Genomic DNA, 13,571 nt, shown 5'->3' with positions numbered 1-13,571 from the left:
TTTTGAGAGTGCAGAGTTTGCATGTTCCTGCCAGGATTAAAGGCAAAGTTAACAGGCATAGGGAACCTTGGTTTTCAAGGGATATTGGCGATCTGGTTAAGAAAAAGAGACAGATTTATAGCAGGTATAGGCAACAAGGAACAAATAAGGTACTTGAATAGTATAGAAAATGCACGAAAATACTAAAGAAGGAAATCAGGAAGGCAAAAAGACATGAGGTTGCTTTGGTAGATAATGTGAAGGTAAACCCAAAGGGTTTCTACAAGTATATTAAGAGTAAAAGGATAGTAAGGGACAAAATTGGTCTCCTAGAAGATCAAAGTAGTCGTCTATGTGTGGAGCCTCACAAGATGGAAGAGATCTTAAACAATTTTTTTGCATCAGTATTTACTTAGGTAACTGGCGTAGCGTATATGGAAGGAAGGGAAACAAGCAGCAGTGTCATGGAACATATAGAGATTAAAGAGGAGGAGGTGCTTGCTGCCTTACAGCGAATAAAAGTAGATAAATCCCCCGGGTCTGACATGATATTTCCTCGGACCTTGAGAGAGACTAGTGTAGAAATTGCAGGGGCCCTGGCAGAAATATTTAAAATGTCCTTAGTCACGGGTACAGTGCCGGAGGATTGGAGGGTAGCTCATGTTGTTCCATTGTTTAAAAAAAGGCTCCAAAAGTAAACCAGGTAATTACAGGCCAGTGAGCCTGACATCAGTAGTAGGTAAATTATTGGAAGGTGTTCTGAGAGATCAGATATACAAGTATTTGGACAGCCAAGGGCTGATTAAGGATAGTCAGCATGGCTTTGTGTGTGTGGTAGATCGTGTTTAATGAATCTTGTTGAGTTTTTCGAGGAGGTTACCAAGAAAATAGACGAAGGAAAGGCTGTGGATGTTGTCTGCGTGGACTTTAGTAAGGCCTCTGACAAGGTCCCAGATGGGAGGTTAGTTCTGAAGGTTCAGACACTAGGTATCCATGGAGAGGTTGTACACTGGATTCGAAATTGGCTGTGTGGGAGAAGACAGAGAGTGGTAGTGGATGATTGCTTATCAGACTGGAGGCCTGTGACTAGTGATGTGCCTCAAGAATCTGTGCTGGGACCATTGTTGTTTGTTGTCTATATCAATGACGTGGATAATAATGTAGTAAATTGGATCAGCAAGTTTGCTGATGACACTAAGATTGGAGACATTGTGGACAGCAAGGAAGGCTTTCAAAGCTTGCAGAGGGATCTGGACCAACTGGAAAAATGGGCCAGAAAATGGCAGATGGAATTTAATGCAGACAAGTGTGAAGTGTTGCATTTTGGAAGGATAGATCAAGGTAGGACATACATAGTAAATGGTAGGGTACTGAGGAGTGCAGAGGAACAAAGGGATCTGGGAGTTCAGATACATAATTCCCTGAAAGTGGCATCACAGGTAGACAGGGTTATAAAGAAGGCTTTTTGGCATCCCAGCATTCATAAATTCAAAGTATTGAGCATAGGAGTTGGGGAGGTTGTAGAAGACATTGGTGAGGCCAAATTTGGAGTATTGTGTACAGTTTTGGTCACCTAACTATAGGAAGGATATCAGTAAGATTGCAAGAGTGCAGAGAAGATTTACTAGGATGTTGCTGGGTCTTCAGGAGTTGAGTTACAGGGAAACACTGAACAGGTTAGGACTTTATTCCTTGGAGCGTAGAAGAATGAGGGGAGATTTGATAGAGGTTTACAAAATTATGAGGGGTATAGACACAGTAAATGTGAATAGGCTCTTTCCACTTAGATTAGGAGAGATAAATACCAGAGGACATGGCTTTAGGGTGTAAAGGGAAATGATTAGGGGGAACATTAGGGGGAACTTCTTCACTCAGAGTGGTGGGAGTGTGGAACGAGCTGCCATCTGACGTGATAAATGTGGGTTCACTCTTAAGTTTTAAGAATAAACTGGATATGTACATTGATGGGAGAGGTCTGGAGGGTTATGGACTGGATGCAGGTCAATGGGACTAGCGGAATAACGTTTCAGCACAGACTAGAGGGCTGAATGGCCTGTTTTCTGTGCTGTAGTGTTCTATGGTTTCTATGGTTACTACTATAAAACTGTATTAGTTCCTAATAACAATTGATGGAGGAATATATTCAGTGAATGATGCTGTCTATGAGGTTTCCAGGGAGGGGTGGCACCTCTGGTAAAGAGTCTTTTCGTGTCCATTCTGGGGCAGTTCATTCACCTTTGTTCCCTACCAGACACTCAGCTCTCATCTGTGGCTCCAAGTAGTTGTATGCATGTGACAGCGGTCACACCGGTACACCACTTTGACAGGTGGGCTAAACCAGGTGAGGGTCACCGGCAGGCCTCATACCCCAGTGAAATAGGGACATGTCCGTCCGAGCATGTGAAATCAGCTCTGGTGGACTGGCAGATGAGATCCAACGACCAAGAGGACAGCTCCGCAAAACTTCATGGAGAGCAAAGGGCATGATAAGGCACAGAAGTAGTCACAGTTATCCACCGTAACATGGAAGACCCAAGTTTGTGACAACTACTCATACCACTGGACCCGGACTTCTGAGGTCAACACAGTGTAACTGCCCAAGTGCAACAGCTTTTCCACTTTAAAAACTCACCAATACAGGATTCTTTATAATTGTCAACAATGGATGACCAACACACTTTTGATTGACCATAAGTGAACAAAATTGATGCAAACACCTAGTGCAGATAATGGATTGCCTTCATATAATGCTTTCAACAACTGCATCCTCCAAATATTCATTTTCATTGTAACATTCAAAACTGATTTTCAATACCTTCAAATTTTTTGTAGTTCCAAACTTGTTGCATTTTCACTTCTGGCCATTTTAGGCATCTCCCAGCCTGAACGTTTGGAACCACAGTGAGCAAAACAATTCTATTTCTAAACTGTCTTACTGCTCATTTTTTTCCTCAATTATCAGTGACAAAATCACTAGTTTTTGAACACAAACACAAGCAACTAATGCTATAAATAATGGCTGACCCAAGCACAGTGTAGTGTATAACGGCCACACAAGTTATTTAGAAACTGTTTGGCAACAAGATCCTGTCCCAATGAAACAGCATAGTTTCCCAAATAAACAAAAGGAATCCTGGCTATTTCTGTTCTTTAGGAGTTGTCCAGACCGCCATATAAAATAAGACCTATTCATCACTACCCTATCTTCTATGAGCATGGCAACTTTGATTCCAATCAGTCAAGTCACCATGGATCCCATGCATCCTAACTTTCTGCATGAGCCTACAATGTGGGTCCTTGTTGAATACTTTACTAAAGTATATACAAAACCCATTGCTCAACCTTCAATCACCTTCATTACTTCTCGGAAAATTCAAACTACTCAGACATCACCTGCCCCGCATAATGCCACATTGATTTTCCCTAATTAGGCTATGCTTCTCTAAATTGATAAATCCGAGTCTTCTCCATTAGTTTTCCTACCAGTGACATGAGACTCACTCGTGATTAGTCCCAGATCTATTTCTGGAAGCTTGAACACCACAATCCTTTCCTCTTCTTTCATCTTCTCACAAAAAATAAATGTTGTGCAACTTTGCAAAAAAGCCAAGGTAACTCAAAAGCCACAACCTACTTTTAAAACAATACTCTCTATATAATGGAAAACTTTTTTTTCTAGGAAGCGAACTTTTTCTTAAGCTTCATACTAATTTTCACTTTTGGAAAGTGTTAGCAGATGACAAAGACAGATTTCAGAAATGGCAACGGTCATCTTTGTACCATGTTTATTATTTAGGCGAGGCATATTTCGTACTATTGACCGAAAGGGTTATACCTCATCACTATAAAACCAATTCCTTTGACATTTTTCCTTGTTTGATATCCAATATGCATTTTAACACACAAGGATAAAGACGTTCTACGGACTTCTAGTTTATATTTTTGCAGAATACATACAAAACTACTTAAGATTTTACAATAAACCAGCATTTTGGAGTTCCTGATAACTACTGTGAAGAGATAGCTCGATCTATATTCTCACAAGCTTTTATAAAACATTATCGTAGGCTGCACAAAATAGAATGGATGACAGTTATCAGTTTGACAAAAGGTGTTTTGATCTGCAGTTTGCAATAATGACCATTTGCAAAGAATCCTCATGTAGAAAATCAATAGCCTTGAATTTAAGATACTTAGAACCTTACTTAATTCCCCCTTTCTGTAAAAATTACACATACTGGATATATCAAGGTAATGCTCATTATGGATTGTCAATACTACAGACATTGTACAATAAACCTGATCTATTTCAATATCACAAATTCAAGGCTAGCTACTTCTGGCCCAAAGTTCAATCACGCTGTATTTTTTAAACTGGTATTTTATTTGCTGAACTTATGGATATCAATTTATCAATTTTAGTTCCTGAATATTGACACCTTAGATAAATTCTGAAGACATCTGCAAAATTTACCTCAACTGCAGTAGTTTTTGAAACCCTAGAAATTAACAAAATGCTGTGGTGCCCTGGTTTCCAATTCTAATTGTATGGAAAAAGAACAATAAACTTTAAAAATATTGTTAAAGATTCATTCTGCTGCTATAGGCTTTGTGTTAATCATATTCAATACATATAAAACAAACCTTAATATGGATTTGTTTCAAATGTTATAAAAACAGGTGTTGTGTGTGTATAGTTTCAGCAGTAAATTTTCACACCCTCTAAATTGATCTACGCCCATTCAGCTCTGTACTTACAAGTCTGTTCCATTTCTTTCATTTCCTCTGGAGGTATTTTCAATTTGTCAAGGTGCTCTTGAACAACACTGGCCCACTTCTGTAATGAATCCATGGCCATCCAAGGCCGAGACATATCCACCACCAGCATTAGTAGAGTATCTTTTACATTTTCAGCAGTAACTGCAAACTTCAGGAGACCCTTATGGTAAGTGTCACCATCCAAGATCCAAACATTGCAGCGCGTATGATCTGTTAGTATAGAGGAAGTAAAGACAGAACATAGAATAGTACAGCACATTACAGGCCCTTTGGCCCACATTGTTGTGCCGACCCTCAAACCCTGCCTCCCATATAATGCCCCCCCACCTTAAATTCCTCCATATACCTGTCTAGTAGTTTCTTAAACTTCACTAGTGTATCTGCCTCCACCACTGACTCAGGCAGTGCATTCCATGCACCAACCACTCTCTGAGTAAGAAACCTTCCTCTAATATCCCCCTTGAACTTCCTACCCCTTACATTAAAGCCATGTCTTCTTGTATTGAGCAGTGGTGCCTTGGGGAAGAGGCGCTGGCTATCCACTCTATCTATTCCTCTTAGTATCTTGTATACCTCTATCATGTCTCCTCTCATCCTCCTTCTCTCCAAAGAGTAAAGCCCTAGCTCCCTTAATCTCTGATCATAATCCATACTCTCTAAACCAGGCAGCATCCTGGTAAATCTCCTCTGTACCCTTTCCAATGCTTCCACATCCTTCCTATAGTGAGGCGACCAGAACTGGACACCATACTCCAAGTGTGGCCTAACCAGAGTTTTATAGAGCTGCATCATTACCTCACGACTCTTAAACACTATCCCTCGACTTATGAAAGCTAACACCCCATAAGCTTTCTTAACTACCCTATCTACCTGTGAGGCAACTTTCAGGGATCTGTGGACATGTACCCCCAGATCCCTCTGCTCCTCCACACTACCAAGTATCCTGCCATTTACTTTGTACTCTGCCTTGGAGTTTGTCCTTCCAAAGTGTACCCTCACACTTCTCCGGGTTGAACTCCATCTGCCACTTCTCAGCCCACTTCTGCATCCTATCAACGTCTCTCTGCAATCTTTGACAATCCTCTACACTATCTACAACACCACCAACCCTTGTGTAGTCTGCAAACTTGCCAACCCACCCTTCTACCCCGACATCCAGGTCGTTAATAAAAATCACAAAAAGTAGAGGTCCCAGAACCAATCCTTGTGGGACACCACTAGTCACAACCTTCCAATCCGAATGCACTCCCTCCACCACGACCCTCTGCTTTCTGCAGGCAAGCCAATTCTGAATCTACCTGGCCAAACTTTCCTGGATCGCATGCCTTCTGAATTTCTGAATAAGCCTACAGTGTGGAACCTTGTCAAATAATTTACTAAAATCCATATAGATCGCAGCCACTGCACTATCCTCATCTATATGCCTGGTCACCTCCTCAAAGAACTCTATCAGGCTTGTTTGACACAATCTGCCCTTCACAAAGCCAGGCTGACTGTCCCTGATCAGACCATGATTCTCTAAATGCCCACAGACCCTATCTCTAAGAATCTTTTCCAACAGCTTTCTCACCACAGATGTAAGGCTCACAGGTCTATAATTACCCGGACTATCCCTACTACCTTTTTTGATCAAGGGGACAACATTGACGTCCCTCCAATCCTCCGGTACCATTCCCATAGACAATGAGGACATAAAGATCCTAGCCAGAGGCTCAGCAATCTCTTCCCTCACTTCGTGGAGCAGCCTGGGGAATATTCCGTCAGGCCCCGGGGACTTATCTGTCCCAATATATTTTAACAACTCCAACACCTCCTCTCCCTTAATATCAATATGCTCCAGAACATCAACTTCACTCATATTGTCCTCACCATCATCAAGTTCCCTCTCATTGGTGAATACCGAAGAGAAGTATTCATTGAGGAACTCGCTCACTTCCACAGCCTGCAGGCACATCTTCCCACCTTTATCTCTAATCGATCGAACTTTCACTCCTGTTATCCTTTTGTTCACATAATTGAAGAATGCCTTGGGGTTTTCCTTTACCCTACTCGCCAAGGCCTTCTCATGCCCCCTTCTTGCTCTTCTCAGCCCCTTCTTAAGCTTGTTTCTTGCTACCCTATATTCCTCAATAGACCCATCTGATCCTCGCTTCCTAAACCTCATGTATGCTGCCTTCTTCCACCTGACTAGATTTTCCACCTCACTTGTCACCCATGGTTCCTTCACCCTACCATTCTTTATCTTCCTCACCGGGATAAATTAATCCCTAACATCCTGCAAGAGATCTCTAAACATCAACCATATGTCCATAGTACATTTCCCTGCAAAAACATCATCCCAGTTCACACCCGCAAGTTCTAGCCTTATAGCCTCATAATTTGCCCTTCCCCAATTAAAAATTCTCCTGTCCTCTCTGATTCTATCCTTTTCCATGATAATGCTGAAGGCCAGGGAGTGGTGGTCACTGTCCCCCAGATGCTCACCCACAGAGATCTGTGACCTGACCCAGTTTGTTATCTTATACTAGATCTAGTATGGCGTTCTCCCCAGTCGGCCTGTCAACATACTGTGACAGGAATTCGTCCTGGACACACTTAACAAACTCTGTCCCATCCAACCCTTGGAACTAATCAGGTGCCAATCAATATTAGGGAAGTTAAAGTCACCCATGATAACAACCCTGTTATTTTTGCACCTTTCCAAAATTTGCCTCCCAATCTGGTCCTCGGTATCTCTGCTGCAACCAGGGGGCCTATAGAATACTCCCAATAGAGTAACTGCTCCCTTCCTGTTCCTGACTTCCACCCATACTGACTCAAAAGAGGATCCTGCTACATTACCCACCCTTTCAGTAGCTGTAATAGTATCCCTGACCAGTACTGCCACCCCTCCTCCCCTTTCCCCACCTCTACCCCTATAGAACAACTTACATCACTTTTACATAAACCTCTCATCACAAAAGCATTCACTGTTCAGTCCTCACACATCAAAGTTGCTGGTGAACGCAGCAGGCCAGACAGCATCTCTAGGAAGAGGTACAGTTGACATTTCAGGCCGAGACCCTTCGTCAAGACTAACTGAAGGAAGAGCTAGTAAGAGATTTGAAAGTGGGAGAGGGAGGGGGAGATCCAAAATGATAGGAGAAGACAGGAAAGGGAGCCAAGAGCTGGACAGGTGATTGGCAAAAGGGATATGAGAGGATCATGGGAGAGGAGGTCTGGGGAGAAAGACAAAGGGGGGGGGAACCCAGAGGATGGGCAAGGGGTATAGTCAGAGGGACAGAGGGAGAAAAAGGAGACTGAGAGAAAGAATGTGTGTGTATATGAATAAATAACGGATGGGGCATGAGGGGGAGGTGGGGCATTAGCAGAAGTTAGAGAAGTCAATGTTCATGCCATCAGGTTGGAGGCTACCCAGACGGAATATAAGGTGTTGTTCCTCCAACCTGAGTGTGGCTTCATCTTTACAGTAGAGGAGGCTGTGGATAGACATATCAGAATGGGAATAGGATGTGGAAATAAAATATGTGGCCACTGGGAGATCCTGCTTTTTGCGGCGGACAGAGCGTAGGTGTTCAGCAAAGCGATCTCCCAGTATGCGTCGGGTCCGGCCAATTAATAGAAGGCCACATCGGGAGCACCGGACGCAGTATATCACCCCAGCCGACTCACAGGTGAAGTGTCGCCTCACCTGGAAGGACTGTCTGGGGCCCTGAATGGTGGTAAGGGAGGAAGTGTAAGGGCATGTGTAGCACTTGTTCCGCTGCAGAAAGCAGGATCTCCCAGTGGCCACACATTTTAATTCCACATCCCATTCCGATATGTCTATCCACGGCCTCCTCTACTGTCAAGATGAAGCCACACTCAGGTTGGAGGAACAACACCTTATATTCCGTCTGGGTAGCCTCCAACCTGATGGCATGAACATTGACTTCTCTAACTTCCGCTAATGCCCCACCTTCCCCACGTGCCCCATCCATTATTTATTTATATACACACACATTCTTTCTCTCACTCTCCTTTTCCTCCCTCTGTCCCTCTGACTATACCCCTTGCCCATCCTCTGGGTTCCCCCCCCCCTTTTCCTTCTCCCTGGGCCTCCTGTCCCATGATCCTCTCATATCCCTTTTGCCAATCACCTGTCCAGCTCTTGGCTCCATCCCTCCCCCTCCTGTCTTCTCCTATCATTTTGGATATACCTCTCCCCTTCCCACTTTCAAATCTCTTACTAGCTCTTCCTTCAGTTAGCCCTGACGAAGGGTCTCGGCCCAAAATGTCGACTGTACCTCTTCCTAGAGATGCTGCCTGGCCTGCTGCATTCACCAGCAACTTTTATGTGTGTTGCTTGAATTTCCAGCATCTGCAGAATTCCTCGTGTTTGCACTATTCAGTCCTGTTAGGTAAATCTATCAGGAGCTTAAAGTAACCCATAAAACAAAAACTGATCACGTCTGTAGCTCAACAACAATTTCAGGAACATTTATCTCTAATTCAGATTTGGGGTTAATTGCTCTAGATGCTTATAAACACATCTATCTCCTAAAGCAAGTCTACCTGAGGTACTTGGGAAAAACTAACAATAATATGCCTAAAATTATAGAAAACAAGAGGATGGTTTGCTCAGTACCACACACAAAAGTAAACTCAATTTGGCTGGTGGCTGTTACATTTGGAGGCTACTACAGGGCTCTGCTCTTAAGAGCAATTCATAACCTGGGTGTTGGCATGAAGAGGGACTGAGTGAAAACAACAATATGTTGCAAAGAGGCAACATATTTTAATAAGGACTCCAGTGAATACAGGATACATGGCAGACTCCAAGGATAATGCTTAGGGCCTGAAGTAGAAGCCCTTGTTGAGGGTGTTTTGACTATAATTCCTTAAAGTACAGCAGTCCCATTGATCTGGATAATGAAGGAGCAACTCTGGAGAATGATAGCCTGATCAGACATTATAAATGCTGTAAAGTTAATTACTACTTTCTAGACCCAAATATTTATGTTTTATATAAAGGAGGTAAAAAAAAACACCAAGAGCATCCAAGCACAGAGAACTAATGGAAGGAAAATTTCAAGCATGGAATGGTACTCACCATCAATATCTTCATCATGAACATCCAGGTACAAGAATTCCATTCCTCGTCCTTTCTTGTAGTCCTCCACTCCTTGTAGTTTTGCTATTAAAGTGGTTTTACCAGATCCATCTTCTCCTGGCCAATAAATAATGGGAGAAAAATATTAACATATCTGAAAACATCACATCAAAATATAACCAATACTTTCTCTCTCTAGATCAGAAAAAGGTTACTTGCTCACCAGAAACAAACATTGTATTTTTTTTGTGAATAATACATACTAATTGGTATATTACAAAGTTTATTATATCTGATTTGGAATTATTAAATAACTAAGTTAATTTAGTGGCAACATACAAAGTGCTGGAGGAACTCAGCAGGTCAGGTTGCATCCATGGAGGGAAGGACAGTCAGCATTTCAGGTCACAATTCTTCATCAGTTGTCACTTCAAGTCAAAATCCTTCATCTTTGGAAGAAAATGGGTAGACGACATTTCTTGACCTGAAAATCCACCTGTTCACTTCCCTCCATTGACGCTCCTTAACCTGCTGAGTTCCTCCAGCACTTTGTGTGTTGCCCCAGATTGCAGTATCTGCAATCTCCTATATCTCTAAACTAACTTAGTAGTTTAGAACTGGTCATTGATAGCACATTTATGTAAAAAGAGTTCCTGGAAGCAATTATACACAAACAGCTTCCGGTTGTGAACGCGTTAGAAATTAAACTGCAATTAAAATTTGTGGGTTCTATAAATGCTGAAATGCTTTCTAGGTAATTGAGCACAATTGCATCACTGTATCTTCTCAAATGTTGGTCAAGTATCCATAGAACCTAGCAAGCCCTTTGAATGGGCATTTTATGACCAAGCTGAGTAGCAGCCTCCAAATATGGTAATTTCAGACTGTGAAAGTCTTTGTGTCACTGATGGCACCTGTGAAAACCACTGCTTTTTTTGGTGTCTGTAGCATTAAATTGCTGGTAGAAGAGCTTCTTTTATAATAGCAGTTTATTGTCAGTTACAAAATAGCAATGTAAGCATACTCTGTTAGGATAGTTCTGAATTCAAACAAATGTGTATGTGAATACCCTGGTGGGTATCAATATCATCAAGTGCATCCAAATGAAAACATTAGGAGCTGGCTTTCATTCTACCAAAACTCACACCCAAAGAAATAATCCATTCCATGCAAGTTAACAACCAAAATCCATTGAGACTTCAAAATGTATCTCCTTATTTAGCATGCAAGCTTGATATGATAAAACATAAGAATTTCTACTAGAACTCAAGAAGCTTTGATCTAAACTAACCACTGGAATTTTCAGGATGAAAAAGATTTCAACTATTCAATTATTTGCTCACAGTACTGTTCTAATGTACTGTGTTCCGTGATCATGATCATCTCTCAGAGGCTGGTGGGTAAACTGTCCTCGATGGTACTTAACACTTCTTTCTGTAAAAGGATCTTTGTCTTCTTGACAGAAAGACCCCAATCAGTCTGTGTTGGCAGCAACAACTCAAGCTCCATCACGCTGAGCACTGGTGAGTACCCCCAGGGTTGTGTACTCAGCCTGCTGTTGTTCATGCTGTTGAGTCATAACTGCATTGCCAGATCCAAATCAAACTGCATCAATGGTTGGCCTCATCAGCAACAAAGATGAGTCGGCATTATTCTGATCAATAATGAATCGGCCAAGGCTGTGTGCTCAGTCTCTGCTGCTCACAATGCTGACGCACGACTGTGTTGCAGAATCCAGTTCAAACCTGGGCATCAAGTTTGCAGATAACACAACAGTGGTTGGCCTTATCAAGAAAGATGATAAGACAGTAAGTAGAGGAAGTGGAGCAGCTGGTGGATTGGTGTGAGAAGAACAACTCAAGCCTGAACACGGAAAAGACAAAAAAAATCATTGTGGGCTTCAGGACGGCGCAGACAAACCATCCCCCTCTGTGAATACATAGCTCCTCCATAGAGAGAGCTAAGTGCACCGAGTTCCTGGGAGTTCACATCACAGATGACCTCACCCGGTCCCTTAATATCACCTCCTTGAACAAGGCACAGCAGCACCTCCACTTCCTAAGAAGACTGAGGCAAGCAAGGCACCCCCCTTCCCCCGCCATCTGAACTGCATTTTACAGGAGCACAATTGAGAGTGTCCTGACAATTGCATCTCCATCTGATATCGGAGCAGTCGAGCATTGGACCAGAAGTCCCTACAAAGGGCTGTGAAAACAGTGGAAAAGATCATAGGGGTCTCCCTACCATCCACTGGGAACACTTATCAGGAGCGCTGCTTACACAGACCCTTAGCATTATCAAGGATCCCACGCATCCATTCAGCATCCTCTTTGACTTTCTACCATCAGGCAGGAGACTACAATGCATAAAAACAAGAATGGTCAGGATGAGAAACAATTCCTCCAATTCCAACCCCCCCCCCCCCCCCCCCCCGGTCATTAGGCTTCTGAACTCCCAGCCGTATCATATTCGAAGTGTCACCACTGGTTAATTTGCTCTGTACCTTGTTTCTGTATACCATTATATTTTATGCAAATGTATGTAGTTAAATGACAAACCACTTCACTTCATACAGAGGCTTGTCAAATGGTGTGAGAACAACATGGACAAGACAAAGGAGATGACTGTGGACTTCAGGAAGGTGCAGGTTGACCACTCCCCATTGCACATCAATGGCTTTGCAGTAGAGAGAGTGAAGAGCACAAAGTTCCTTGGTGTGCACATAATGGGTGATCTAACCTAGTCCCACAACACCTTCTCATTAGTCAAGAAGGCACTGTAGTGTTTATACTTTCTAAGGAGATTTAGGCATGTAAATCTCCCCACCCCCTTTCTACAGGAACACCACAGCCTCTTGCCTGACTGCATCACTGTGTGGTACGGAATCTGCAATGCCCTTCAGAGGATAATAAAACTGCCAAGAGAATCACTGGGGTCTCCCTCCTCCCAGGAGCATTGTAGATGAAGGGCCCGAAGCATTGTGAGGATCTCTACCACCCATCCCACTATCATCAGGAAGGAGGTGCAGGAGCATCCGGACCAGGACTGCCAGACTAGGTAATAGCTTCTTCCCTCAGTCTGTTAGATTAATGAATACCCTGCCACCCCTGAGGCCTTGTCACTAGGACAGCAAGCTGTTTACTTGTGCTTCACACGACATACACTTTGAACGATATATTATTAACTCATTCATGGTAATATTTTGCTTTACATGCTGTGTGTGATATATGTTTTGTGGGTGCATCATGGTCTGGAGGGAAGCTGTTCATTTGGTTGTACATATGTACAGTTAGATGCCAGTAAACAAACTTGAATGATGTTGTTTCCTTTACACTGGAGAAACAAAATGCCATTAGCTGACCATTTTACAAAACATCGCCACTTAGTTTGCAAAGTCACAGCACTACCAATCTTACTAACCCTCCCACTGATATGAGTTTTATAACTAACAGCAGAGGTTCTAATACAGATACCTGGCAAACACCCCTACTCACAGACCGCCATCCAAAATAAGTACTATCAACCACTACCTTTTATGTTCTATGATCAAACCAGTTCTGAATTCATTCAGCCAAATTACTGTGGATCCCATGCATCCTAAACTTCTAAGTCTTCTTCTTATCGTGTCCACGGATAGTCTATACATGGTCCAGCCAGAACTGGACACATTTTTGCGCCTTGTTGTTGAATTCGGCAAGATCTGCAACAGTACAGGGTTCCT

At 42.7% G+C, this 13,571-nt stretch overlaps 1 protein-coding gene across 1 annotated transcript in view; it reads right to left on the bottom strand.

Moving 5' to 3' along the window:
- LOC134344388 (cytoplasmic dynein 1 light intermediate chain 1-like) overlaps nucleotides 1-13,571 on the bottom strand; it is a 97,975-nt gene that overhangs the window by 79,847 nt on the left and 4,557 nt on the right. The window contains exons 3-4 of the mRNA XM_063044093.1: nucleotides 9,851-9,967; nucleotides 4,738-4,968 (exon numbers count right to left, since the gene is read on the bottom strand). Of these exons, the coding sequence (XP_062900163.1) occupies nucleotides 4,738-4,968; nucleotides 9,851-9,967 (348 nt within the window). The remainder of the gene's footprint in view (nucleotides 1-4,737; nucleotides 4,969-9,850; nucleotides 9,968-13,571) is intronic.

Source organism: Mobula hypostoma, chromosome 3 (genome assembly GCF_963921235.1).
Source record: "Mobula hypostoma chromosome 3, sMobHyp1.1, whole genome shotgun sequence".
NCBI lineage: Eukaryota > Metazoa > Chordata > Chondrichthyes > Myliobatiformes > Myliobatidae > Mobula > Mobula hypostoma.
This window is presented reverse-complemented; position numbering and strand designations above follow the sequence as displayed.